At 40.2% G+C, this 27,471-nt stretch overlaps 2 protein-coding genes across 13 annotated transcripts in view; one reads left to right on the forward strand and one right to left on the reverse strand.

Annotated features, from left to right (window-relative positions):
• HEXB (hexosaminidase subunit beta) overlaps positions 1 to 27,471 on the forward strand; it is a 56,287-nt gene that overhangs the window by 25,125 nt on the left and 3,691 nt on the right. For 2 of the 8 annotated variants that reach the window (XM_060295894.2, XM_060295891.2), the window contains exons 6-13: positions 8,355 to 8,456; positions 10,662 to 10,791; positions 12,176 to 12,356; positions 13,045 to 13,131; positions 14,403 to 14,475; positions 15,261 to 15,435; positions 16,326 to 16,416; positions 16,569 to 16,673. In XM_060295894.2, coding sequence (XP_060151877.1) covers positions 8,355 to 8,456; positions 10,662 to 10,791; positions 12,176 to 12,356; positions 13,045 to 13,131; positions 14,403 to 14,475; positions 15,261 to 15,435; positions 16,326 to 16,416; positions 16,569 to 16,673 — 944 coding nt within the window. Of the gene's footprint in view, positions 1 to 8,354; positions 8,457 to 10,661; positions 10,792 to 12,175; positions 12,357 to 13,044; positions 13,132 to 14,402; positions 14,476 to 15,260; positions 15,436 to 16,325; positions 16,417 to 16,568; positions 16,674 to 16,963; positions 18,422 to 19,691; positions 20,761 to 27,471 lie in introns of those variants that run through there. The other 6 variants (XM_060295893.1, XM_030845852.2, XM_060295898.1 and 3 more) reach the window with 6 other exon arrangements.
• The window catches only part of GFM2 (GTP dependent ribosome recycling factor mitochondrial 2), a 48,631-nt gene continuing 35,869 nt past the window's right edge, over positions 14,710 to 27,471 (reverse strand). For 4 of the 5 annotated variants that reach the window (XM_030845751.3, XM_030845770.3, XM_030845796.3 and 1 more), the window contains 4 exons: positions 23,802 to 23,981; positions 22,295 to 22,410; positions 18,015 to 18,197; positions 14,710 to 17,568 (listed from right to left, as the gene is read on the reverse strand). In XM_030845751.3, coding sequence (XP_030701611.1) covers positions 17,440 to 17,568; positions 18,015 to 18,197; positions 22,295 to 22,410; positions 23,802 to 23,981 — 608 coding nt within the window. In that variant the 3' untranslated portion in view covers positions 14,710 to 17,439. The remainder of the gene's footprint in view (positions 17,569 to 18,014; positions 18,198 to 22,294; positions 22,411 to 23,801; positions 23,982 to 27,471) is intronic. The other variant, XR_009563388.2, reaches the window with a different exon arrangement.

Raw genomic sequence — 27,471 nt, forward strand, 5'->3', positions numbered from 1 at the left:
GTCTAGAGGGAGGACTCCAAGATAGCACTTGACAGCACCACTGTCCTCGTGGTACAACAAGCTCCCTGAAGTCGTTCTCTCCAGTGTCTTTGTTCCCAGGGGGGAGTCCCAGTTGTCTCCTGCCTCTCTGAGAGGCTAGATCAGCAAGTGGGTCTGACCCAGGCTCCTTACAAATTACTGCCTCTGACTTGGGACTCAGAGCCTGTAAGGTTTTAAATGTGTTTTGTTTTGTTTTTTAATTGGAGGATAAATGTTTTACAATGTTGTGTTAGCTTCTGCTGTGCAAGGAAGCAAATCAGCCACATGTATACCCATATCCCCTCCCTCTTGGATCTCCCTCCTGCCCTCCCCATCCCACCCATCTAGGACATCACAGAGCACCGAGCTGAGCCCTCTGTGCTGTACAGCAGGTTCCCACTAGCTATGTTTTACACATGGTAGTGTATTTATGTCAAACCTAATCTCCCAATTTGTCACACCGTTCCTTTCCCCTCCCTATGTCCACATGTCTGTTCTCTATGTCTATGACTCTATTCCTGCCCTACAAATAGGTTCATTTGTACCATTTTTTCTAGATTCCATATATATGTGTTAATATATGATATTTGGTTTTCTCTTTCTGGCTTACTTCACTCTGTATCACAGACTCTAGGTCCATTCACGTCTCTACAAATGACCCAATTTCGTTACTTTTTATGGCTGAGTAATATTCCATTGTATATATGTACCACATCTTCTTTATCCATTCATCTGTTGTTGGACATTTAGGTTGTTTACATGTCCTGGCTATTGTAAATAGTGCTGCAGTGAACATTGGGGTACATGTGTCCTTTTGAATTATGGTTTTCTCAGGGTATATGCCCAGTAGTGGGATTGCTGGGTGGTATGGTAGTTCTATTTTTAGTTTTTTAAGGAACCTCCATACTGTTCTCTATAGTGGCTATATCAATTTACATTCCCACCGGTGTGCAAAAGGGTTCCCTTTTCTCCACACCCTCTCCAGCATTTGATGGTGGCCATTCTGACTGGTGTGAGGTGATACCTCATTGTAGTTTTGATTTGCATTTCTCTAATAATTAGTGATGTTGAGCATCTTTTCACGTGCCTCTTGGCCATCTGTATGTCTTCTTTGGAGAAATGTCTATTTAGGTCTTCCGCCCATTTTTTATTTTATTTTTTATTTTTTGCGGTATGCGGGCCTCTTACTGTTGTGGCCTCTCCTGTTGTGGAGCACAGGCTTCGGACGCGCAGGCTCAGCGGCCATGGCTCACGGGCCTAGCCGCTCTGTGGCATGTGGGATCTTCCCGGACCGGGGCACGAACCCGTGTCCCCTGCATCTGCAGGCGGACTCTCAATCATTGCGCCACCTGGGAAGCCCCGCCCATTTTTAAATTGGGTTGTTTTTTTGCTGTTGAGCTCCATGAGCTGTTTGTATATTTTGGAGATTAATCCTTTGTCAGTTGCTTTATTTGCAAATATTTTCTCCCATTCTGAGGGTTGTCTTTTCGGTTGTTTATGGTTTCCTTTGCTGTGCAAAAGCTTTTAAGTTTCATTAGGTACCATTTGTTTATTTTTGTTTTTACTTTCATTACTTTAGGAGGTGGGTCAAAAAAGATCTTGCTATGATTTATGTCAAAGAGTGTTTTTCCTATGTTTTCCTCTAAGAGTTTTATAGTGTCTGGTCTTACATTTAGGTCTTTAATGCATTTTGAGTTTATTTTTGTGTATGGTGTTAGGTAGCGTTCTAATTTCATTCTTTTACATGTATCTATCCAGTTTTCCCAGCACCACTTATTCAAGAGGCTGTCTTTTCTCCATCATATGTTCTTGCCTCCTTTGTGATAAATAAGGTGGCCATATGTCTGTGGGTTTATCTCTGGGCTTTCTATCTTGCTCCATTGATCTATGTGTCTCATTTTGTGCCAGTACCGCACTGTCTTGATTACTGTAGCTTTGTAGTATACTTTGAAATCGGGGAGCCTGATTCCTCCAGCTCCACTTTTCTTTCTCAAGATTGCTCTGGCTGTTTGGTGTCTTTTGTGTTTCCATACAAATTGTAAAATTTTGTTCTAGTTCTTTGAAGAATGCCATTGGTAGTTTGATAGGGATTGAATTGAATCTGCAGATTTCTTTGGGTAGTATAGTCATTTTCACAATATTGATTCTTCCAGTCCAAGAACATGGTATGTTTCTCTGTTTATGTCATCTTTGATTTCTTTCATCAGTGTTTTATCATTTTCTGAGTATAAGTCTTGCCTCCTTAGGTAGGTTTATTCCTAGGTATTTTGTTCTTTTTGTCATGATAGTAAATGGGATTGTTTCCTTAATTTCTTTTTCTGATTTTTTGTTGTTAGTGTATAGGAATGTAAGAGATTTCTGTGCATTAATTTTGTATCCTGCAACCTTACCAAAATCATTGATTAGTTCTAGTAGTTTTCTGGTGGCATCTTTAGGATTTTCTATGTGTAGTATCATGTCATCTGCAAACAGTGAGAGTTTTACTTCTTTTCCAATTTGTATCCCTTTTATTTCTTTTTCTTCTCTGATTGCCATGGCTAGGACCTCCAAAACTACATTGAATAAGAGTGGCGAGAGTGGACATCCTTGTCTTGTTCCTGATCGTAGTGGAAATGCTTTCAGTTTTTCACCATTAAGAAAGGTGTTTGCTGTGGGTTTTGTCAAATATGGCTTTTATTATGTTGAGGTAGGTTGCCTCTATGCCCATTTTATGGAGAGTTTTTAACATAAATGGGTGTTAAATTTTGTCAAAAGCTTTTTCTGCATTTATTAAGATGATCATGTGGTTTTTATTCTTTAATTTACTAATATGGTGTATCACATGGATTGGTTTGTGTATATTGAAGAATCCTTGCATTCCTGGGATAAATCCCACTTGATCATGGTGTATACTTTTAATGTGTTGTTGGATTCTGTTTGCTAGTATTTTGTTGAGGATTTTTGCATCTATGTTCATCAGTGATGTTGATTGGTAATTTTTTTTTATATCTTTGTCTGGTTTTGGTATCAGGGTGATGGTGGCCTCGTAGAATGAATTTGGGAGTGTTCTTCCCTCTGCAGTTTTTTGAAGAGTTTGAGAAGGATAGGTGTTAGCTCTTCTGTAAATGTTTGATAGAATTCACCTGTGAATCCATCTGGTCCTGGACTTTGTTGGAAGATTTTTAATTATAGTTTCAATTTCATTACTTGTGATTGGTCTGTTTATATTTTCTAATTCTTCCTGGTTTAGTCTTTGGAAAATTGTACCTTTCCAAGAATTTGTCCATTTCTTCGTGGTTGTCCATTTTATTAGCATATAGTTGTTTGTAGTAATCTCTTATAATCCTTTGTATTTCTCTGGTGTCAGTTGTGATTTCTCCTTTTTCATTTCTAGTTTTATTGATTTGCATCCTCTCCTTTTTTTTCTTGATGAGCCTGGCTAAAGGTTTATCAATTTTGTTTTTCTTCTCAAAGAACCAACTTTTAGTTTTATTTTTCTGTGCTATTGTTTTCTTTGTTTCTATTTCATCTATTTCTATTCTGATCTTTATGATTTCTTTCCTTCTACTGACTTTGGGTTTTCTTTGTTCTTTCTCTAGTTGCTTTAGGTGTAAGTTTAGATTGTTTATTTGGGATTGTTTCTTGAGGTGAGATTGAATTGCTATAAACTTCCCTCTTAAAACTGCTTTTGCTGTGTCCCATAGGTTTTTGGGTTGTCGTGTTTTCATTGTCATTTGTTTCTATGTAATTTTTAATTTCTCCTTTGATTTCTTCAGTGATCTCTTGGTTATTTAGTAGTGTACTGTTTAGCCTCCATATGTTTGTGTTTTTTACAGTTTTTTTCCTGTAATTGATTTCCAGTTTCATAGCATTGTGGTCAGAAAAGATGCTTGATATGATTTCAGTTTTCTTAAATTTCCTGAGGCTTGATTTGTGACCCAAGGTGTGATCTATCCTGGAGAATGTTCCCTGTGCACTTGAGAAGAAAGTGTATTCTGCCACTTTCAGGTGGAATGTCCTATAAATATTAATTAAATCTGTCTGGTCTATTGTGTCATTTAAACCTTGTGCTTCCTTATATATTTTGTTTGGACGATTTGTCCATTGGTGTAAGTGGGGTGTTAAAATTCACTACTCTTATTGTGTTACTGTCTCTTTCCCCTTTTATGCTTGTTAGCATTTGCCTTATGTATTGAGGTGGTCCTATGTTGGGTGCATAAATATTTATAATTGTTATGTCTTCTTCTTGGATTGATCCCTTGATCATTATGTAGTATCCTTTCTTATCTCTTGTAACAGTCTTTATTTTAAAGTCTGTTTTATCTGATAAGATTATTACTACTCCAACTGTCTTGATTTCCATTTGCATGGAATATCTTTTCTCTATCCCTTCAGTTTCAACCTGTATGTGTCCCTAGGTCTGAAGTGGGTCTCTTGTAGACAGCATATATATGGGTCTTGTTTTTGTATCCATTCAGCCAGTCTGTGTCTTTTGGTTGGAGCATTTAATCCATTTATATTCAAGGTTATTATTGATATGTATGTTCCTATTACCATTTTCTTAATTGTTTTGGGTTTGTTTTCTGGGTCTTTTTCTTCTCTCATGTTTTTTGCCTAGAGAAGTTCCTTTAGCAGTTGTTGTAAAGCTGGTTTGGTGGTGCTGAATTCTCTTAGTTTTTGCTTGTTTGTAAAGCTTTTGATTTCTCTGTCAAATTTGAATGAGATCCTTCCTGGGTAGAGTAATCTTGGCTGTAGGTTTTTGTCTTTCATCACTTTAAGTATATCCTGCCACTCCCTTCTGGCCTGCAGAGTTTCTCCTGAAAAATCAGTTGATAACTTTGTAGGGATTCCTTTGTATGTTATATTTTCCTTTTCCCTTGCTGCTTTTAATACTTCTTCTTTGAATTTAATTTTTGTTTGTTTGATTACGTGTGTCTTGGTGTGTTTTTCCTAGGGTTTATCCTGTATGGGACTCTCTGTGCTTCCTGGACTTGGGTGATTATTTCCTTTCCCATGTTGGGAAAGTTTTCCACTATAATCTCTTAGAATATTTTCTCAGACCCTTTCTTTTTCTCTTCTTTTTCTGGGACCCCTGTAAATCGAATGTTGGTGTGTTCAGTGTTGTCCCAAAGTTCTCTGAGATTGTCTTCAGTTCTTTTCATTCCTTTTTCTTTATTCTGCTCCTTGGCAGTTATTTCCACCATTCTGTCTTCTAGTTCACTTATTCGTTCTTTTGCCTCAGTTATTTTGTTATTGATGCCTTCTAGTGTATTTTTCATTTCAGTTATTGTGTTGTTCATCTCTGTTTATTTGTTTAGTTCTTCTAGATCTTTGTTAAACATTTCTTGTAGTTTCTCAATCCATGCCTCCATTCTGTTTCCGAGATTCTGGATCATCTTTACTGACATTACTCTGAATTCTTTTTCAGGTCGGTTGCCTATTTCCTCTTCATTTATTTGGTCTTGTAGGTTTCTACCTTGCTCCTTCATCTGTGACATATTTTTTTGTCATCTCTTTTTTTTTTTTTCTGGGGTGGGATTGTGTTCCTATGTTACTGGTTGTTTAGCCTGAGGTTTCCAGCACTGGAGTTTGTAGGCTATTGGGTAGAGCTGAGTCCTGGTGCCAAGGTGAGGACCTCTGAGAGACCTCACTCCAGTGAGTTATTCTCTGGGGTCTGAGGTCCTCTGTTGGTCCAGTGGTTCAGACTTGGAGCTCCTACCACAGGAGCTCAGGCACGACCCCCAGCTTGTGAACCAAGATCCTGCAAGCCATGCAGGGTGGCAAAAAACAAAAAAGGAGCTGAAGAATAACAGAGTAAAAAAGAAAATAAGATTAGAAAACTAAGAGATACGTTAGAAAAAAATAAACATATAAAAATATGGGTGAAACAACAACTGGAAAGTAAAAAAGCAAAAAAAGAGGAGGGAACAAAAAGCTGGAAAAGGCCTTGGCTGTGGGAGGCAAGGTTTAGTTGGTGGGCAGGGCCTATGCTTAGGACCCACTGGGCTGAAAAGGCCCTTCGGGGGTGAAGCTTAGGTTCTATGCAGCAAGAGGGGCCCAGGGGTGCCTCTGGCCTTGAGGGCGGAGGACCAGGTCTGGGACTCCAGCAGGCTCCCTGGGCCCGAGTGGGCAGGGGAAATGCCCGCTGGGCCTCCCCTGATCCTCTGGTCCTGGGGGTTCCCCCCGCCACCATCGGCCTCCTCTTCCCCGCTCCTCCCTCCCTCCCACACCCCTAGGACCTGCGAGGCCCAAGGAGGCCCTGGAGAACAGAGGACCAGGCCCAGGAGCCCAGCAGGCTTCCCAGGGCCTGAGTGGGTGGGGGAAACGCCTTCCGCATCTCCCCTGATCCTCCGATTCCAGAGGGCCCCTTCCCGCCTCTGTCCTACACCCCTAGGAACCTCGCGGCCTGGAGGGGGCCTCAGAGAGTGGAGGCCCTGGCCCGGGAGCCCAGCAGGCTTACCCAGACCTGATTGGGCAGGGAAACACTAGGCACGCTCCCCACTGATCCTCCAAGCCCCTGAGGGTCCCTCCAGGTGTGGGAACCCCTGCCCTCTCCCATCCACCCCTCAGGGGTGCCTGTCCTGTCCGGCCTCCACTTCTCCTCCCCCCTCACTCCCCCACATGTCCTACCCGGTTGCTGGGGGGTTCCTCCCATCTCCTTGGGTATCGAGGTCCCCCACCAACATCTGCCAGGTGCCCTAGTTGTGGGGAGATGCGAACTCCTCGTCCTCCCACACTGGAGGAGGAATCTACATATGCTTTTTAAGAGCACGATCTGTTTCCTAAGCCTGCCAGCTCATCCATATGCAAGCCCTGCTGTCCTTCAAAGCCAGATGTTTTGGGGGGCTCGTTTTCCTGGTGTTGGACCCCAGGCTACAGAGCCTGATGTGGGCTCAGATTCCTCACTCCTTGGGGAGAACCTCTGCAACTGTGATATCCTCCCATTTGTGGGTCACGTAGTCTGGGGTGTGGGTCTCTCCTTGTGGTTTCTTCTTTATACTGTTAGTTGTGGAAAAATCTTTTCTGCTAGTTTTCAGGTGGTCATTCTCATCAATAATTGCTCTGTTAATAGTTGTAATTTTGGTGTGTCTGTGGCAGGAGGTGAGCAGGAGGGTCTTCCTGCTCTGCCATCTTGGCCACATCATAAGGAGAAGGGAGGCTATAAGTTTTGATTCTCTGATAGGGCAAATCTCTCCCCTTATCATTTTTCATCTTCTTCATATAGTCTTTTATATTTTATATGCATATTGTTTATTCCTCCAGAGTGTACATAAAATCAATGTCAATTTCCCCCCAAATCTGAGCATTTTAATTAGAACTGTACTGTGTTTGTACTGAATTTCTTTCATCTGGAAGGAAGGGTTGGCACTCACATCTCAGAATTGTGGGAATCACAAGGCCCATTTTTCCTCTGCTGCATTCCCAAACACAGTAGTAGTGGTAGCCAAGAGCTATTTTCCATTCTTGGCTAACCCCTAAATACTTACTGGAAATTTAGAAGCTTGCTCCCTTCCCATAGGGCAAAGTTCTATAGCTTGCTGTTTAGAATAAATAAGAATTCTGTATAGGCGTTCTGAAAAGCAACATGCCATGGAAAGAAGATAAGGAGTTCATATCTCTTCACATCAACACATATTTCTTCACCCTTGTTGAAAAAGTTTTAAAAGGAAACAGACACATTGGAAATAATCCTGGATGCAGATGAGTAAACTGGATTGTATAATATATCTGTGGTAATTTTTTTTTTCCTTCTCTCCCCACTGGGTTTGTTCTCTTTATCTGTGAATCTGCTTCCATTTTTGTTATTCACTAGTTGTATTTTTTAGATTCCACATATAAGTGATATCATACATATCTTTCTGTCTGACTTACTTTACTTAGCATAATGCCCTCCAAGTCCATCCATCTTGTTGCAGACAGCAGACAGCAACATTTTTTTTTATTGCTGAATAGTATTCCATTGTATATATATACACCACATCTTTGTCCATTCATCTGTTGATGGATACGTAGCTTGCTTCCACATCTTGGCAATTGTAAATAATGCTGCTACGAATATTGGGGTGCATGTATCTTTTCAAATTAGTGTTTTTTTCAGGTATGTATACCCAGGAGTGAGTGGGGATTGCTGGGTCATATGGTAGCTTTATTTTTAGTTTTTTGAGAAACCTCCAAACTGTTTTCCACAGTGGCTACACCAATTTATATTCCCACTAACGGTGTACAAGGGTTCCCTTTTCTCCACACCCTCACCAACATCTGTTGTGTTCTTTTTGATGATAGCCATTCTGACAGCGTGAGCTGATAATCTCATTGTGGTTTTAAGGTATATACATTTTTAACATGTTTGCTTGCAGGATGCCATGGCTTTTAATAAGTTTAATGTTCTCCACTGGCACATAGTAGATGACCCGTCTTTCCCTTATCAGAGCATCACTTTTCCTGGATTAAGCCAAAAAGTGAGTTATTCATGTTATTGTTGTTGGTATACAAAAAAAAAATTTGGGTATAGTTTCATTAGAAGTTTGCAGCTTAAATGTTTCTTCTTATGGATAGAATTGAAGTATAAAAGTTAGATATTTGGGGGACTTCCCTGGCGGTCCAGTGGTTAAGACTCCATGCTTCCACTGCAGGGGGTGTGGGTTAGATCCCTGGTCAGTGAGGCCAAAAAAAAAAAAAGAGAAGATATTTGTGGTTTTAAATGTTTTTAATAGGCTTCTGCTGAGCATTTTAGATCCACAAAACTGTTGTGGTTTTGTAATTGTTATGTTATCGTAAATGTAAACAATCTCTAGGGGCTATACAAATAAAAATTTAAAAACCTTAATGAATGTAGCAGACCTGAAGCATTCGTGATTAACATAAGGTTAAGTAATTATATTTACCAAGTAGTCCAACTGTATATTTGTTTCAAACAGAATTGTTTTGAATTCTATAAATGACAACTTCTTTTCTCTCTGAAAAACTATATGAAACAGGGAATCTTACAGATAACGGCTCCTTCTTGGAAAATAATGGTGGTCTTAGGAGTGTTCAGATTCACTGTATTACAGACCAGGGAAGCTGGGAGTGAGCCTCGATACCATCTAGTTGAATCCCCCTCTAGTACAAGGCCAGTCACTGACAGCCAAGAGAAGCTGCATGTCTCATCCAAAGTTGTAGTTAGGAAGAGGCAGAGCCAAGACCCTAAATTTTGTCCTCTGGCCACAATTCCAGAACTTTCTCCAAGGCTTTGATGTAGTTTAGGTTGAAATCCTAGCAGCACTCCTGTTGTTGTTTGCTTTTAATATGGAAAACTTCAAACATATACAGAAGTAGAATTTAATGAATTCCCATTTCCTTATCAGTTAGCCTCAGTAATCAAGTAATGGCCAGTCTTGTATCACCTATACCCCCTCCATTATTTTGAAGGTAATCCCAGACATCATATCTTATTGGTTAAAAAGGCCTGTTTAAAAAGTTATAGTTCATTATCACCGCTAAGAAAATAGCAATAATCCAGATAGCCAGTCATCATTCGTGTTTCCCCAAGTGCCTTTTTCAAGAAAAATTTATTTGCATTTGGATGCAAATAAGGTCCATACATTGTGGTCAGTTAATATGTCTGTTCTCTCTTTTTTTTTTTTTGCGGTGCGCGGGGCTCTCACTGCCGTGGCCTCTCCCGTTGCGGAGCACAGGCTCCGGACGTGCAGGCTCAGCGTCCACGGCTCACGGGCTTAGCCGCTCTGTGGCATGTGGGATCCTCCCGGACCGGGGCACGAACCTGCGTCCCCTGCATCGGCAGGCGGACTCTCAACCACTGCGCCACCAGGGAAGCCCTGTCTGTTCTCTTTTATATATAGCTGCCCATCCTTGCCCATCTCTTTTTTTTTCTTATAATTTATTATTTTCATTGAGGAAACTAAGCTCAGTTTGTCCTATAGTTTCCCACAGTCTGGGTTTTGCTGGTTGCATTCCCAGTGTCAATATCTTCTTCTGTCTCCTGTATTTACTGTAAACTGGTAGTTAGATCTAGTCTTGATTCAGTACAAATTTGATGTTGAGGGTGGGGGTAGGGCAAGACTACTTTTTAGAAGTTGAGCATTTATTTATATTTATATATTTATACCTTGAGAAATGTGCCATGGTAACACCTTTAATGGACCTTTATGTTTAGTTACCACCAATATTGAGTTCTAATTTTTCAAGGACCTATAGTAGGACCAAGGGTAATCTTTAAAAACAAAAAACGGGTCACTTATCAGAGCATCTCGGGGAATTTTTAAAGCTGACAGTAATTAAAGTTACTTTGAAAGACAACAGCTATGCTTTGTAATAATGTGTGAATTTTGATTCTAAAACTGACAAGGGCAGTGTATTCAGAATTTTCACTTCAAACATTTCTGTTTTGTCATACAGTTACATGAGGTTGAAACAGCCTGACGGTAGACATTGCTGAAACGAGGTGCTGGTAGAGAGAGACAGTCCTATCAGTAAATCTGGAATTAACCCAAAGTGTGCTGAGAGCTTATTAAGATACAGTAAACAAATAATTTAAATGAGTCATCCAACATCACATAAGACTATTTTATACTTTGTAATAATTGAATAATCTGCCAGCAGATACTGAAGTACAAACAGAGCTGTAAAGAGTTCATACATTTTAAGAAATATGGCTTTTACAGGGAAGCTATTCTTCGTCTCATGTTTATACTCCAAACGATGTCCGTATGGTGATTGAATATGCCCGATTACGAGGGATTCGGATCTTGCCAGAATTTGATAGCCCTGGACATACGCAGTCTTGGGGAGAAGGTAAGGAGCGTGTTTTATGAGTTGCAGAAAATGAACATTTGAGGTCCTGCATCTCATGACTTGGTGTTTGCTCATTTTGTTCTTGTGATTTGCACAAAGGTTGTGCAAACTATTGATAGTTGTAATTCAGTAACTATTATGTGTCTGTTGTGAGCAAGTCACTATCTAGGCATTGCCTAAAGTGTAAACACAAGGGATAAAGGAAAACAAGAAATGATTATAACAAGTAGAATGCATAAGTGAATTAAACATTACATGAATGAAGTAACACTTAAAATGCTTTTGAGAGATCAAAGAATATATTCATGTTTCTGGTAGAGGGAATAACAGGAAAGGCAATTTAGCTGGAGTACAGTGCAGCAGAGAGTAGTTGTACTGTCGGGTGCTTAAGAACTGGCTCTGGAGCTAGATTGCCTGGATTTGAATCCTGCTTCTGGCGTTTATAAACTGAGTGACCTTGGGCAAGTCAGAACATCTCATCCTCAGTTTTCCCATCTCTAAAATGGGAGTATTAGCAGTAGCTATCATGTAATTTTTTTTTTTGAAGATTACAGAATGAATGTAAAGCACATAGCACCACACCTAGCATTTATAATTGTGCAATAAGTTTATTAGAATAGACATGGAGTACAGTGGGAAATGAGTCTGAAAAAGTAGTGTAGAGGGCTTGGGTGAGGAATGTGGGATTCATCAGGACACATGGAAGCCAGTGAAAGTTACAGAGTAGAAGAGTGACATGATGGGAGCCACACTAAAGGGAATCCTATGTGAAAGTGACAGATTTGGAAGGGGGAGGAGATTGAAGGTCCTAGACCAGAATGGTGATAGCAGGGATGGAAAATAATATACAGAACTGAGAGACATTCTGGAAATACAACCCATAGAACTTGGGTAACTGACTGACTCCAGGAGGAGAGGGACAAGAGACTTATTAGGAGGATGGTGACTCGCTTACCAGAATGTGAAAATCAGGAGAAGCTACAGAAGGAGCTTGGGGAAGACTATTTGGTTTTTGTTAGATTATATTTGAAGTGAAGCTAGGATATCTAATTGTGTCCAGCAGGGACTTTGAAATATGGTTTGAAGCTCGAGACAAAAGGATTGGGGCAAGGTTTAGATTTGGGAGTCGTTAATATTTGAGATAATATTTGAAATGGGTAAAATCTCAGAGGCTGATGGAAAGGGAAACAGAAGAGGTGTACAGGGATAGTATTCAGGAAACAGTTCTTATTTGGAAGAAATTATAATAACTCTTAGTAAACACATTTATCTTTTTCTGTATAAAATCTCTTTTGGCTTCAACAAAATAATAAAATCATGTGCAAAGCCGTGTCTTTGTGACTGAAATACTTCTTTAGAAAAGATTCTCTGTGTTTCCTTCCAGGCCAGAAAGACCTCCTGACTCCATGTTATAATGGAAAAGATCCATCTGGGGCTTTTGGACCTATAAACCCTATTTGGAATACAACTTACAGCTTCCTGTCTAAATTTTTCAAAGAAATTAGTACCGTGTTTCCGGATGAATTCATTCATTTGGGAGGAGATGAAGTAGATTTTGATTGTTGGTATGAAAATTCGTTAAAACCCACCTATTTCTAAAAACTTGTACCTGAAGTAGGTGTAGAGGTCTCCACATGAAAAGGGAAGATTTGGGGTAACATCTCTGTACCGTTTTAACTTGGCAACACAACTCGTGAGATGGTGGATTTCTGCAGAATGTCCATATGGGTGGTATGACAACGTAAAAGCTTTTAGGAAGGAGAATTAAGATGCAGAAGGAAATGGGAATTAAAAAAAAAGACTAAAGAGTGAACAAGAATAGCTTTAGTGAAAGAGGGTAATGATTAAGTGGGAGAGATTTTTCAAGTAAAAGTCCTCTTTGCAAATAGCCTCAGATGGAGGAGAGAGGCGGGAGGTTAGGGAAAACCATTTTTCTAGGAAATCGGCTTCTAGAAAAAAATTATTTGCACTGGAAAGCTAAGATAACTTATAATTTTTAGGTTTATTTTACTCTACAAAATTTAATAGTTTTACATGTGTATAAGATGTTAGGGATATATGCTGCTTTAAAAAGATTGGGCAGGGACTTCCCTGGCAGTCCAGGGGTTAAGACTCTGCGCTTCCAGTGAAAGGTGCGTGGGTTCAATCCCTGGTCGGGGAACTAAGATTCCATGTGCCATGCAGCCAAAAAAAAAAAGAAAAAGATTGGGCATATTGAACTTTTAATGAAATTTTGATCACTTTTTGTTTAAGGGCATCCAATCCAGAAATCCAGGATTTCATGAGGGACAAAGGCTTTGGCAGAAATTTTAAGAAACTAGAATCTTTCTATATGCAAGCGTAAGTTACTTTAAAGCCTACTTCTGTTTTTATTTCATCAATGCCTTTTGTAAAAGCTTAAGCTGTTATTTAGTACTACTTTATTTTTCATTTTCTCTCCACTCCTTGCCAAAGTATAGACGTTATATTCTTTGTTACACAAAATATAGATGAAAAATCATAAAGGAGGGAGCAATAGCCACTATTTTCTTTAAATCAATAACATGGTGACTCTGATCCTTTTGCAGTAACTGTTGAAACACAGGATAACAGTCATCTGTTCTAAGAACTCAGCTCAGAGCCCTGGCTGCCCTGCAAAGTCTTCGTCACCATCCATCCCCTGGAATTCAGTCCCTTTTGTCAACGCCGGAGCATTTCTTTTACTTTATATCTGTGCTGTCTCGTGTGGTAGCCACAGCCACATGTGGCTGTTTGTATTTAAATTAGAATTGAAGAAAATTAAAAATTCAGTTCCTCAGTCACATTAGCCACATTTCAGGTGTTCAACAGCTAGATGAGGCTAGTGGCTACCATGCTGGAAAGTGCCTATATAGAACATTTCCATCACTGCATCAAGCTTTAGCAGACAGTGCTGCTCTATGCTAGGGAGCAGTAAACTTGTTCTCTGAAGGGCCAGACAGTAAATATGAGAGATTTCGTCGGGCACATGTGGTTGCATACTTTTTTTTTTGTGCATACTCTTATTTTTTTAAACAATGCTTTACAAGTGTAAAAACCATTCTCAGCTCAAGAGCCATACAAAAATAGGCTGCAGGTTATAGCTTGCCAACTCCTGCATTGAGCAAGCCCAGATTCTAGCCTTTTTCTGTTCAGCTTTTTGTGTGATACAGGCTAATTTTTTTATCCTGCAGAGCACCTGCCATTGTCTGAACATCAGGAAATATTTGTGAGTTGATTGTCAACACTGTTGGAAGTTATTTAGGTGATGTCACAGGCTAGTTTCTTTTATTCTAAGATACCCATGAAATTACAAAGGTTGCTGTTTATACACTTCCCTAGGAGTTGTCCCATCTTCCTTTCTTTGGGGTATGCTTAGCTCATTCATTCTGCAGTTGACTGTTGAACCCCTCTGCTGTGTCAGGTTCTGAGCCACGTGCTAGAAAGAAGGAACCACATGGGTCACCACCCAGCTTTAGCTAGTTCTGCTGTAAAGCTGTGCTATACTGAGAGGCACCTCTCAGTGTTGGGAGTTCTTGGGATAAAAATGTGCATTCTTTACACATATTGGTAAGCTTGTGATCTGAAATAACTGTAATTTTTTTCAATGGTAGGGTTTTGGATATGATTTCAGCCATAAACAAGAGCTCCATAGTCTGGCAAGAAGTTTTTGATGATGCAGGCAAGGTGAGAAGTATTAAGACTGCATTTGGTTTTGATAATATGAGAGACTTAATACTTCCTTGGATGGAAGGAACCCTAATGAAGCTTCCCTGTAATGCTGGGGAAACGAGTTTACCTTTCCATTTGAGCTGTAACACTGAGACCAATGATAATGGTACTGATCTGATTTCTTCCATTTACTTCATTCTTCAGCGCCGCCACCTCCTCGTCTCCCCCATCTCCCCTCCTCCCCCGCCATCTCATTTTTAATCACCAATTGAAGTACTCTGAAGACCGTTCCTTTATTCAGAAGGGCAGAACAAACAGATAAATAAGTCTTTACTGCTGTTAAGAGAGTTTTAAGTAAAATTGTCAATGTACACTTTTTATTTTAAATGGCGTTTCTCTCTGACTTACTCAGAATTCTTTATGTTCCTTTGGGGGCAACTGAGAATTTGCAAGTCCAGATACTAGTATTATCTTTCCAGAAGGGTTGGTGGCATCCTCAGAGTTCCAAAGTAAGTACAATAGTGTGGTAGAAATGGGATGAAAACCTTTAATTCATTGCACCTATATGGTATCATATGTAGACAAAGGTTAAATATCCAACCTTAAGGTTGATGAAACTTCTAAGTCCCTACAACAAATAGCATTTGCTATTAATTCTAAGGAGAAAGGGGAAAAAAGAAAATGCTGCTTTTTTCAAGGATCTTAAAAGTTATTTTCTTCGCTACAGTGCCTTGGACTTAATTTCATCTACTGTAGTTGCGAGACCTAATAATATATATTGTGATTTGTGACTTTAATAGCTCACGCCAGGCACAGTAATTCAAGTGTGGAAAGTGGAGGACTATACTCAGGAACAAAGTAAAGTTACAGAAGCTGGCTTCCCTGTGATCCTTTCTGCTCCTTGGTACTTAGACTGGATCAGTTATGGACAAGACTGGAAAAAATACTATGCCGTGGACCCTCTTAGTTTTGAGGGTAAGTGAAGCAACCATCGTTACTTGATTTGTTAGGTTTTTTTCCCTACCCTCCCTCCAGGGAATCCTTACCTAGGTAGCATCTACCAACTATCCTCCCTTTTATGTTTGACCCTTGATTTTGTTTGTGTGTACTTAAACAGATCAACTACAATATGAAAGAAACCACATTCTTCCCTAAATGAAAGAACTTCAAAGTAGATTCCCTTATATTTTGCTCTCCATTTTCACTGATAAGACTTGTTATCACTATGCATTTAAAGATGCCTGACTGCATTAACCTTGTATCTCCTACTCTGAGCTGCCTCTCCAATGCAAGACACCTAAGCAGGGATCCCGTCCTGTTCAGTGGCTTCCAGGTTCTGAGGAGGAGGCATCCTTGGGGGTGGGCATGTCTGAGTGGTGGGGCTTCAGACTCTCAAACCCCCTTCATTAAAAACAGTTCTACTTTGTCCATTTTTGTACACCAGACTTTAATATAAAATTTCCTTTGAGGAATAGTATTTTGCTGTTTAAAAGAGTTTCAAAACTGTAGGTCTATTAGGAATTGACATAACTGTTTCTCTAAAAATCTCTAAAAAGCATTTTCTGAGAATCAAAAAGTCATAATTACTATAGATAGTCTCTTTAATAATAAAATGGTATCTTTACTACCAGACTGCCTAACTACTACATTAGTTAACATATGCTAACAAATACTGTGTGAACCATGGGGTCAGCCATGGCAATAAAGTTGGCCACCTTTTTTTGTGCCACAGCCATGAACATCTCCCAAGGTCCTGATTAACAGGAGAGAAATGCTGCCCTAAGATAACAATAGAAATCAGCATTGCCTCTGTATATAGGCCTCAAGTTGCAACTACCTAACTTACATCAATGATTTTAATCTAGGGTCTCAGGAACAGAAAAAACTTGTCATTGGTGGAGAAGCTTGTCTATGGGGAGAGTATGTGGATGCAACTAACCTTACTCCAAGATTATGGTATGGAATTTAAGTGATAACATTTGAATTAAGGTGCCTGAGTTTTCCTTCTGTACCCAAGTTGGAAACCACTAGGAACTTCCCCAAGCATGTGGTTTGCTTATTTAAGAAAATAGAAAAGTACATTGGGGCACATGTGGTTTAAATTTTAGGCCTCGAGCAAGTGCTGTTGGTGAGAGACTCTGGAGTCACAAAGACGTCAGAGGCCTAGAGGATGCCTACAGGAGACTAACAGTTCACCGCTGCAGAATGCTCAGGTAAGACAGGTTTATTTTTAAAAAATGTATGTCACCTAAGAGGCTGTGATTTAATTAGGAGGAATTGGGAACTATTTCCAGTACCTATAAGGAGAAGATATGCTTGGACTTTAAACTGTTTTATAGATATATTAAATTTTGCTGTAACTTAGAACTCCATTATGAATCTCTCTTTTCAATAATTAGTGGTATGGTTTAATGATTCTGATTTGAGCTGTTAAGTTCCTTAAGATGGAGATGAGTTATATCAATCTAAAACATCTTTTGTTTGTACTTTACCTGTCGTACAGACGAGGAATAGCTGCAGAACCTGTCTTTACTGGATATTGTGACGAGGACAGAATGTAAAAATGAACTGAAACAAAAGAAAAATAGGGGAAAATGCCCACAGTCATCTGTACCACGATCAGCTTGATTTTAAAAATCATGTTTTTGAATAAAATCTTTTTATTGATTGAACCTCCATCTTATTTATACGTTATACATAGAAGACTGACATCTTTCCTGTGAGCGCAGCTTAAAATCAGCCAACCAAAAACCTCGTGATATCTATCACTCAGTATATTCCAAAAGACTGAATCTTGACTACCGACAGTAATAGATACACAATACAATTCAGGTGCATTAACCTTCAACATCAAAGCACGTTTCTCATTCTATAAAATAGAATGGGCAGCACCAAGTGCCACTGTTTCACGTTCTACCTTTTCAGTTGTTCTTACGGAAAATGAAGTAGGTAGGTACTCCTGAGTTTCTCTCCAAGGACTTAGGACGAGCCACTTCTCTGGCTGAGCAGTGTACTTTGGTCTTGAGGATTCATGGCTTGATAATTAGACAGCTCTAAGGCAAAGGTAGCTGAGCCTGATGTTAACGTTCGAAGCACAGTTGAATAACCCTAATTAAAATAATTTTAAGTCAGTTATCTCTGCAAAGTTAAGCCTCAAGTCTCTTCCTGCAGAACCTTTGACCATTATCAGGAAAAATTTGGTAAGTATCGTGGATGACAGAAAACCAGTAGTGTGGGTATGCTTCAGAAGTATTCCTTGGTCCCAAATGGTAAAAAAGGCTCTGCTGGCACTCAGGTGCCTGTCCTAGCAGGAGAGGCTGGTGGGGAGGAGAATGAAACTTGCCTCAAAGCTGGCAACAGAAGTAAGATAAGTGCTTGGGATGGAAAAATGGTCATTCAGGCTGGTGGCTGGTGACACATTTTGGTACAGCACACCTCAACCTCTGTAGAGGAGTGGAAAGGGATACCCCTCCTGCCCCCATGCTGCCATAATCCCCTGGATTTCTCCAGCAATTTACATAAAGTATGTGTACATTTAGTCACAAAGTACCTACCATAATTTCTGCTAAGGGAACAAATCCAATAACAACTTTGTTGTCCTGACGAGTCTGGATTTCCTGAATGTTCCCTCTTCTTTGTGCTAGATCTGCTAGGACAGGACTGAGGTAATCTCTAGTCACTGTAACCTCAAGATTCATCAGGGGCTCCAAAATTTGCTTATCAGCTTTCTTCAGAGCCTAAAGAAATGAAAGAATATTAACTCCTCTTCCTTAAACTGCAGAGCAAATTTCTGTTATGAAGGGAAGACTCATAAAAATTTAAATACTGTTCATAATCTTAGCCTAGAGCCTCTAGCAAAAAGACATAAGCCTGCTTTAACACTCTATAAGAAGTCCAAAATTTCAATATTTGCTTGTACATGCATGACAGTAGCATGTCCGAGACCTCTTGTATGGTGTGTTGCAAGGGAATGCTTGGCAAAATCTCATTATGTAGAGTACCTGTGAACATGTGCCCAGAGACAGAGGGAAACAAAATGGTTTTCCCCCTTCAAAGACTTATTTCTTCATATTTAAACCTCTTCTTTTGTTTTTGATACCTATAGTTACATAGTCCATGCTACAAGTCAAGGCAAGCAGGAGGGAAATAAAGGAGAGAGCTAAAAACACAGTAAGTTAGTAGAAACACATTCTCTTCTATTTGAAACAGACTGAAATCTAAAATTCTGAACAGATAACAAAGGCCAAGAAGAATAAGCACGTGGAAAGGAAAGAGCACGGAAACTATAAAAAGCTAAAACAGCATAGGGCAAATAGGAAGTGGACGAAAGCAGAGGTATAAAGACTTACTGGGGTCCCCTAGTCAGACGCTGTCTTTAGAGCATCATTCCATCAGGCCAATTGCTAAACGAATTTTGGAGGGCGTTTGCGAGCACCCTAACTATTGATGGGTTTGATTTTAAAAGCTAACTCACTTACTTCTCCAGCCTGCCAGAGTTAAAAAATAACAATTTCCTATAAATTCTAAGCCTTTGTTTGGTTGTCAGGTGGGATGAGCAGTGTGCTTTGGTCTTTATTACAACTTCCTCAGTTGTAATAAACTTAGACTTAGCAGCGGAAACCAGATAGAAGAGCCAGGGCTCTGGAATGTACCCCTCACCTTTATTTGGCTATGGCTGGTCCTCTCTCTGCTCACCTGCCACCACTCACTTAGGACCAGGCAGTATCTTCGCCTATATTGTCAAGTAATGCTCTTCTGTCCCCGATACCTCACCACCTCCTCCCTCCCCCCCACCCCTGCCTCCCCTACTTTCACGATCATGAAAAATGGCCAGCAGTATATTCTCTTTATCACAGAAATTTCAAAAAACATAGCACACATATAGAGTAAAAACATAATCTCAGTTCTTCACAGCAGATTAAGCCTTTAAAATCACTATCAACCGAAACAACTCAACTATAGAAAAAGTAATAGTCCTTGAATGAAAACATTACTAAAAAATAATGAGTCAACAGCAAACAACTAAATATATCCTCTGTATTTTTGCAATTCTTACCAAAAGCTTTGTGCCACTTCACGCAATGTCTTTTAGAACAACATAATGGAGTGGGAAAAGGTTAAAAATTAAAGAGAAAAAAATGCTACAACTAAGGAAAGGACTGAGTTCTATGTAGCTGAACAGGAAGTACTGTGCTTGTGGGTCTGTCCTTAGTCCTCTTTTCTTTTCACAGCCTTTTCCTTGGCAACACTGCCTAGTTACAGAGCATCAAGAACAGCTTCTACGTAGCTTCCTCAAAAATTCTAAACTTTATCCAAGCCATGGTCTGAGTGCTCCAGCCTTGTACTCCACTGGTCTGCTCTGGGATAGTGTCTAAATATCTTATAGCAACCCAATATGCCCCAAACGGAACTCATCATTTTCTTTTCCAAACACTCCTGTCTGCTTTTTCCTCTTTCTGTTGATGGCATCACTACTCTTCAGTTCCCCAGGACACGCATCTTTGATTTATTTCCCTTTTTCCACAAGTAAGCTGTAAGATTTCCACTCCTGTTGCTGGTATCCTGGTTCAGACCTAGTCCATTCCCTGTCCTAGACTCTTTTCCCTACTCCAGTCCCTTCTGTATTCTAAGGATTATACTCTCTTCAAAAACTTTAAATTATTCACCACTGTTCTCAAAACAAATCTCAAACTTCTAGATGTAGTTTTTACAGGTTTCTCTAAAGCCTGGCCCTGCCTTCTTTAATCTCCCCTTGTCTGGAATGCTGCCCACTGTGCCCAAATCTTCCAAAACATCACAGCTCAACAATTAATGAAACCATGTACAAGCCCCTGTTGTGTTTTGAAATAAAATGCTGACTCAAGAGTTAATGATTGGGAAATGTGAAGATGCAGAAACAAAGAACAGCTGTTGGGCTAGGGAACTGGTAACAATTTAGACTGTAATGCTGCCGCATGGCAGAATCACCGAACTCCCAGTTCCCTGAAAGATATAAAGGCCTGACACACATTCCTAAGTTGTTTGTACAGGAAGCAGACCCCTGCCAGATGAAAACTGCTGACCACAAGCACATAGACCCTAGACTGGTTGAAACCAGAAGGCTGATTGATGATGCTTGAAACTTCACCTTGATGCCAACCAATCCCAGAATTGTCCACGAGCTGATCACACCCCTGCTCCTTGAACACTGTAAAACTCCTCATAACCCCTGCAGGGTGGATCACACAGTCTTGAGGGCGTTAGCCCTCTGTGGCCCCCTTTGCCTGGCAAAGCAATAAAAGCTACTCTCTTCTACTTCACCCAAAACCCTGTCTCCGCGTTTCTGTTCGGCACCGGTGAAGAGGCTGAGTTTCGGCAACATAAACTTCTTTCCAAGAACCCTGCCCCAATTCCCCACGTCTCAGCTTTCATGGATCTCAGTCCATTCTAATATTCTGGCTATTTGGCTATTTATTTCCCTTCTAAATCATAAGCTCCTTTAGGTCAAGAAAAATGTATGTATCTTAATTTGTGCCCCTCTCAGTGCCTGGTGCACTATAAGCACACCACCAGTGGCTCAATAAATATATGAAGCGTCATTGACTTCTCATAGCAGAGACAAGGAGCTTCCCCACTAGATGAAGTTTAACAAGGGCCACAGTATTTCCATTAGTAGTATTTAAAGTAATGAATTAAAACAAAAGGTTAAGTGTAAGCCCCATAAAGTTAATTCTTGTTCTCTACTATGATCTTGTCCATATACTGGGGCTTGGGGTTAATTTAGAAACGTATCATCTTTCAGGTTACCATTATTTCAAAACTAAAACCAATATCAGGAAAAACTAAGAATTACTGGAAGGTAAATGTTCTCAACAATTTAATCATGACCACTTTACAGGTAATATTTCTAACTATATGCTTAGGCAAACAATATTTAAACAATTTTATTTTTGAAAGTGTAGTGTTTTTTCTTTTTAATCAAAAACTTTGTTTTCAAAAACTTTTTAAGAAGTATGAATTTGAACTTATCTGAAGGAGCCATTAAAGTTCAGCCTTCCTAAGTCAGGGGCTTAGGGTATTTAACTTTATAATTATGGATTCAAATAAGACTACAGAAAATCAGGTCTCAACCACAGTCCAAAACATTAGAAAATGATTATAAAGGCAAGTGTTTTAATGCAAAATCAGTCACCAACAAAACTATAGTATTCCCATACTGAGAAGAATGCATGGAATCAGCATTCAGCACACTAAGGCCCTTGGGGGTTCATCCAGCTCTGGTAGATTACTGGGGCAAGGCACTCAAGGACATATCCCCAGGTAAACACAGAAGACCAGACTGCTTTATGCTCTGAGAAGGAAAAATGCTTATTTGATCTGTTATTCAACAGGACTTATCTGATTTCAGTGATCCTTGATTAATCTTATTAGAACAAACATAAACTCCAACATTGGAACCAATATTAGACCTTCAATGTCCTTTAGATTATAATCCATTTCGGGCCAAGCTGACCCCAGATATGTCTTTTACTCAAATCTACCAAGCTTGCCTCTTATGGCTGTGTATCTGGGATGGGGAAAGCAGAGACACCACTTAAAAAAACTTGCCTCTTTGCCAAAATCAGAGGATATTTAATAACTATCTGTGTCAAACAGTAATTTCTTAGATCCTCTTTTGAATAAAACCCTGATGATTAAGAAATCAAAGATTCTCCATGGTAAAAACTCTTGACTATAAGGCTCAGGATACAAAGACACAAGGTCAGGCACTGCGAGCACAGCTGTCTGTGGACTAGTGGTTTACTACTGTCCAGAGAGTCACCTTAAAGCAAAAAGGATTAGGACACTTCTATACCTTTTGTAGGCATCTTGAGACACAGGCAGAAATCATAGCTGTGGAGGTACCGGGATGAATTACCAATGAATGTAAAGTAATTGCTACATCTTGAACTGGGGATCCAAGCAATGGTCCTAGGTAAGGGGGAAAAGATTTTATTAGGACTCAGTATTACAGTGAGGGGTAAATGAAATGTGTAAAGAGATAGGCAGAGAACTTCTAGTTTCCAGTTCTGCATGTAAAGGAGCTTTGAAGTCATCACTTTGTTGTAAATAATAAGTAAAAAGCAACAATTCTTATTGAATTGGTAAGAGATGGGAGGACAAAGGGCAAACCACTGTCCCCAAGACTGGGGAGACAGGTGAGTGCGGGCAGTCACACCTGATCTGTAATTGATGAACTGCTTGAGGCTCAGTGTGGCCAAGTCAGAGTTAAAAACTCCAGGGGGGCCCAGTCTTGGGGATGGAGAGGGGCATAATTCTGTGAGCTCAAGCAGGTTCTCACAGTAAATATCAGAGATTCAGGGGGAGGGGAAAAGAATCCATTCTGAAATACTCCAAGGCACTCTATTCTTAACAAGGCCTGCCCTCACGGGAAACTAGTTAATTAGAGCAAAATCAGAGACTAACGGACTTGAGGGAAGTACCCAATCCAGTCTACTCTAGCCATCCTGTCCCACCTAAGGGGGGTGAAAAAAACTGAGAAACACTTGTGCAGCTCCGAGTCCAAAGGCACAGGCTGACTAGAAGACAGACCTAATCTTGGGACTACAGATGCTTCCCCTCCCCTTTACCTCACCACCACATTACTAAAGGCCGGTTTATAGCAGTCCCTTACCCAGTACCTCACTTCTGGCTATCAAGAAAAAATTATGGGATGAATTGGGAGATTGGGATTGACATATATGCACTAATATGTATAAAACAGATAACTAATAAGAACCTGCTATATAAAAAATAAAACAAAAAAAGAAAAACTTATAAGGCATATTGAAAGGCAAAAAGCACAATTTGAATTTGAATACAGAGAGCAAGCATCAGAACCAGATGTGGCAGGGACACTGAATGATCAGACTAAGAATATAAACAACTATGACTAATATGCTCAGGGCTTAAATAGGTAAAGTAAAGGGCATGCAAGAACAGATGGGCATGACAGCAGAGAGACAGAAGTCCTAAGAAAGAACCAAAAAGAAATGCTTCAGATGAAAAACACTGTAACAGAAAGGAAGAAGCCCACTGATGGTCTTAGATGGGACACAGCTGAGCAAACAGTCTGAGTTAGAAAATATATCAGTAGAAACCTCCAAAACTGAAAAGCAAAGTGAACAAAAGACTGGAAAAAAAAAAAACAACAATATCCAAGGCTGTGGGACAACTATAAAGGTATGACATATGCGTGATGGGAAGAGATAGGGAGAAAACACCATCAAAGTTAGAAGAGAAGAATGAAACAATTTCTAATATCAGGAGGGATTAAATCGTTGAGTGTGATACTAATGCGTACTCTGATTGGAGTACCTTACCTTGGAGGCACGCACTGTGAAGGCCATTTTCAATGGCCTCTCGTGAGGCCTGAGAAAGGTCTTTGGCAACACTTGCTGCATACTCGATGACTGGCAGAAGAGATGATGTTTCCAGTGATTTTGCTTCCAGTTCTACAGTCACAAGATGCCGTCTGTCTCCTAAAGTTCTATCTAAGGTATCTGTAAACAAATCGAATATAGTACCTCAGAGATTTGTTCCAGAAAGATGTCAAGGTACCACAACTGGCAAAATTACAATCAGCAAGTTCAAGGTCTCATGGAAGGTAAAGCGGAAGAAAATATCAACAATGACACTAAATACAGTATAAAAATGTCAGAGTAAACAGTTCTACCAAGAAAGCATCTGCTGGGACTTTCCTGGTTGTCCAGTGGTTAAGAATCCACCTTCCAATGCAGGGGATGCGTGTTCGATCCTTGGTCGGGGAACTAAGATCCCACATGTGTTGGGGCAACTAAACCCAAGCCCATGTGCTGCAACTACAGAGCCCACACACTCTGGAGCCCGCATGCCACAACAAAATATCCCGGCGTGCCGCAACTAAGACCAGATGCAGCAAAAAATAAATAAATTAAAAAAAAAAAAGGAAGCATCTGCTTCTGTGTTTACCAACATTAAAAACCTGCTCTGGGGCTTCCCTGGTGGCACAGTGGTTGAGTCTGCCTGCCGATGCAGGAGACATGGGTTCGTGTCCCGGTCTGCGAGGATCCCACATGCCACGGAGCGGCTGGGCCCATGAGCCATGGTCGCTGGGCCTGCGCGTCTGGAGCCTGTGCTCCACAACGGGAGAGGCCACAACAGTGAGAGGCCCGTGTACCGCCAAAAAGAAAAAAAAAAAAAAACCTGCTCTGAATCACCTATTAATATTGCTTTAGGACTTCCCTGGTGGTGCAGTGGTTAAAAATCTGCCTGCCCACATATATACAATGGAATATTACTAGCCATAAAAAGAAATGCAATTGAGTTATTTGTAGTGAGGTGGATGGACCTAGAGTCTGTCATACAGAGTGAAGTAAGTCAGAAAGAGAAAAACAAATACCGTATGCTAACACATATATATGGAATCTAAAAAAAATAAAATGGTTCTGAAGAACCTAGAGGCAGGAGAGGAATAAAGACGCAGACATAGAGAATGGACTTGAGGACACGGGGAGGGGGAAGGGTAAGGTGGGACGAAGGGAGACAGTAGCACTGACATATATGCACTACCAAATGTAAAACAGATAGCTAGTGGGAAGCAGCGCATAGCACAAGGAGATTAGCTCAGTGCTTTGTGACCACCTAGAGGGTTGGGATAGGGAGAGTGGGAGGGAGATGCAAGAGGGAGGAGATATGGGGGTATATGTATATGTATAGCTGATTCACTTTGTTTTAAAGCAGAAACTAACATGCCATTGTAAAGCAATTATACTCCAATAAAGATGTTAAAAAAAAAAAGAATCTACCTGCCAACATGGGACACGGGTTCGATCCATAGTCTGGGAAGATCCTACATGCCGTGGAGCACTAAGCCTGTGTGCCACAACTACTGAGCCTGCACTCTAGAGCCCGTGAGCCATAACTACTGAGCCCATGCTCCACAACTACTGAAGCCCTTGCATTCTAGGGCCCATGTGCCTCAACTACTGAGCCCACGTGCTGCAACTACTGAAGCTTGCATGCCTAGAGCCCGTGTTCCACAACAAGAGAAGCCACTGCAATGAGAAGCCTGTGCACCACAACGAAGAGTAGCCCCTGCTTGCCACAACTAGAGAAAGCCCGGGTGCAGCAATGAAGACCTAGCACAGCCAAAAAATTAAAAAAAAAAACAAAAATTACTTCAGTGTTAGGGTGTGTTGAGGCAGGTGATCGCACAAATTTTGTTATGCAGATTACACTTTTAAACATTTCTTATGTGACTGATATTCTTCTAAATAAAAAATTTTTATTTAAAAGTAAAACAGTACAAACGGTTATCTAATGAAAATTAAAAGGCTTCACCCTGCCAACCAACAAACTTAAATTTCATACACTCTTCCAGCAATATTTTATGTATTGGGTTTGGCCAAAAAGTTCGTTTGGGTTTTTCCATAAGCTGGTATGGAAAAAACCCAACGAACTTTTTTTTTTTTTTAATATTTATTTGGTTGCACTGGGCCTTAGTTGTGGCAGGCAGGCTCCTTAGCTGCGGCTCACCAGTTCCTTAGTTGTGGCATGCAAACTCTTAGTTGTGGCATGCACGTGGGATCTAGCTCCCTGACCAGGGATCAAACCTGGGTCCCCTGCATTGGGAGTACAGAGTCTTATCCGCTTTCACCACCAGGGAAGTTCCCCGAATGAACTTTTTGGCCAGCCCAACATTTAATGTTTATGATTCTTCCCCCAAAACTAGTTATCTATTTGTAAAAATGAAAATAGACTCCCTCATTAGCTAACAACCAATAGCTGTCAGTGAAACCGAGTGGGGCCCTGTGGGGCTCCGAGGCATGGAGGCCCTTTTGTCCCCCATTTCTTGAAGGCAAGACTCCAGCCTCCATAACTTTCCTTAGTTCCAAAGGGCAGATTCGAACAGTTGCTAATCAAGGGAGGAAGCAGCCAAGAAACCACCTGAGGCAAGATTAAAGGGACCAGAGAAGCTCCTCAAGATTAGGAGACCACCTGAGATGAGATGAAGGGAGTGAAAGCCCTGTGTACACCCTGATGTTGTCAGAGACCCCACCTTTGAACCACTGTTACAAAACCCTCATCAAATCCTCCCAGGTTGGGAGACAGTTTTTCGAGGCAGAAGCCTGCTGTGTCCCCCTTTGCCTGGCAAAGTAATAAGGCTATCCTTTTCTACTTCACCCAAAACTGTGTCTCTGAGATTTGATTTGGCACCAGTATACAGAGAAGTTGAGCTTTCGGCAACATCACCAATCTCCAAGAGTTTACTAAGACAAAACTATGCTGTATTTATGTGAGTGACCATGGAACACAGTGACTCATGGCCCAAGTTCAAAACTAAGAACTAATTATGCTCTATAATTCCTCTTCATAATTCCTTTTATATTATGAAATATAAAACTAACTTTTATATTATGAAATATTTTATACTTAAAAATACATGCATAACCTAAAACCAAAATGAACATTCATAACCTAAAAACAAAATGAACATTCATGAAACCTAATACTACTACAAGAAACAGAACATTACCAGTAACCTAGAAGCCTTCTGAAGAAACAACCACTATCATGATGTTGTATTTAAACATTCATATGATTTTCTTTAGAGTTGTATCACAGATGCAGGTATCCCTAAACAATATAGTTTACTTCTGCTTTGTTTTGAATATGTTATTATACTGCATGTATTCAGCAACTTGCTTTTTTCTGCTTCACATCTGTGCGTCATCTGGACTGACACCTGGTGATGTAGTACATTCTTTTTCACTGTTATATAGTATTCTGTTATATGAACAGAGTACAATTTATCCACTATGTCCACAAATATTTGGATATTTTTCACCTAAAGTTTTGTTTTATTACAATGCTATTATGAAGGTTCTTGTATCTGTCTCTCAATGTACATGTGTAAGATTTTCTCTAGGGCATATACCTACTAGTGAAACTGCTGAGTAGTAAGGTCTGCACATTGTCAACTTCATAAGAAAGTTGCCAAACTGTTTTCAT

The sequence above is a fragment of the Globicephala melas genome, chromosome 3 (genome assembly GCF_963455315.2).
Source record: "Globicephala melas chromosome 3, mGloMel1.2, whole genome shotgun sequence".
Classification (NCBI taxonomy): domain Eukaryota; kingdom Metazoa; phylum Chordata; class Mammalia; order Artiodactyla; family Delphinidae; genus Globicephala; species Globicephala melas.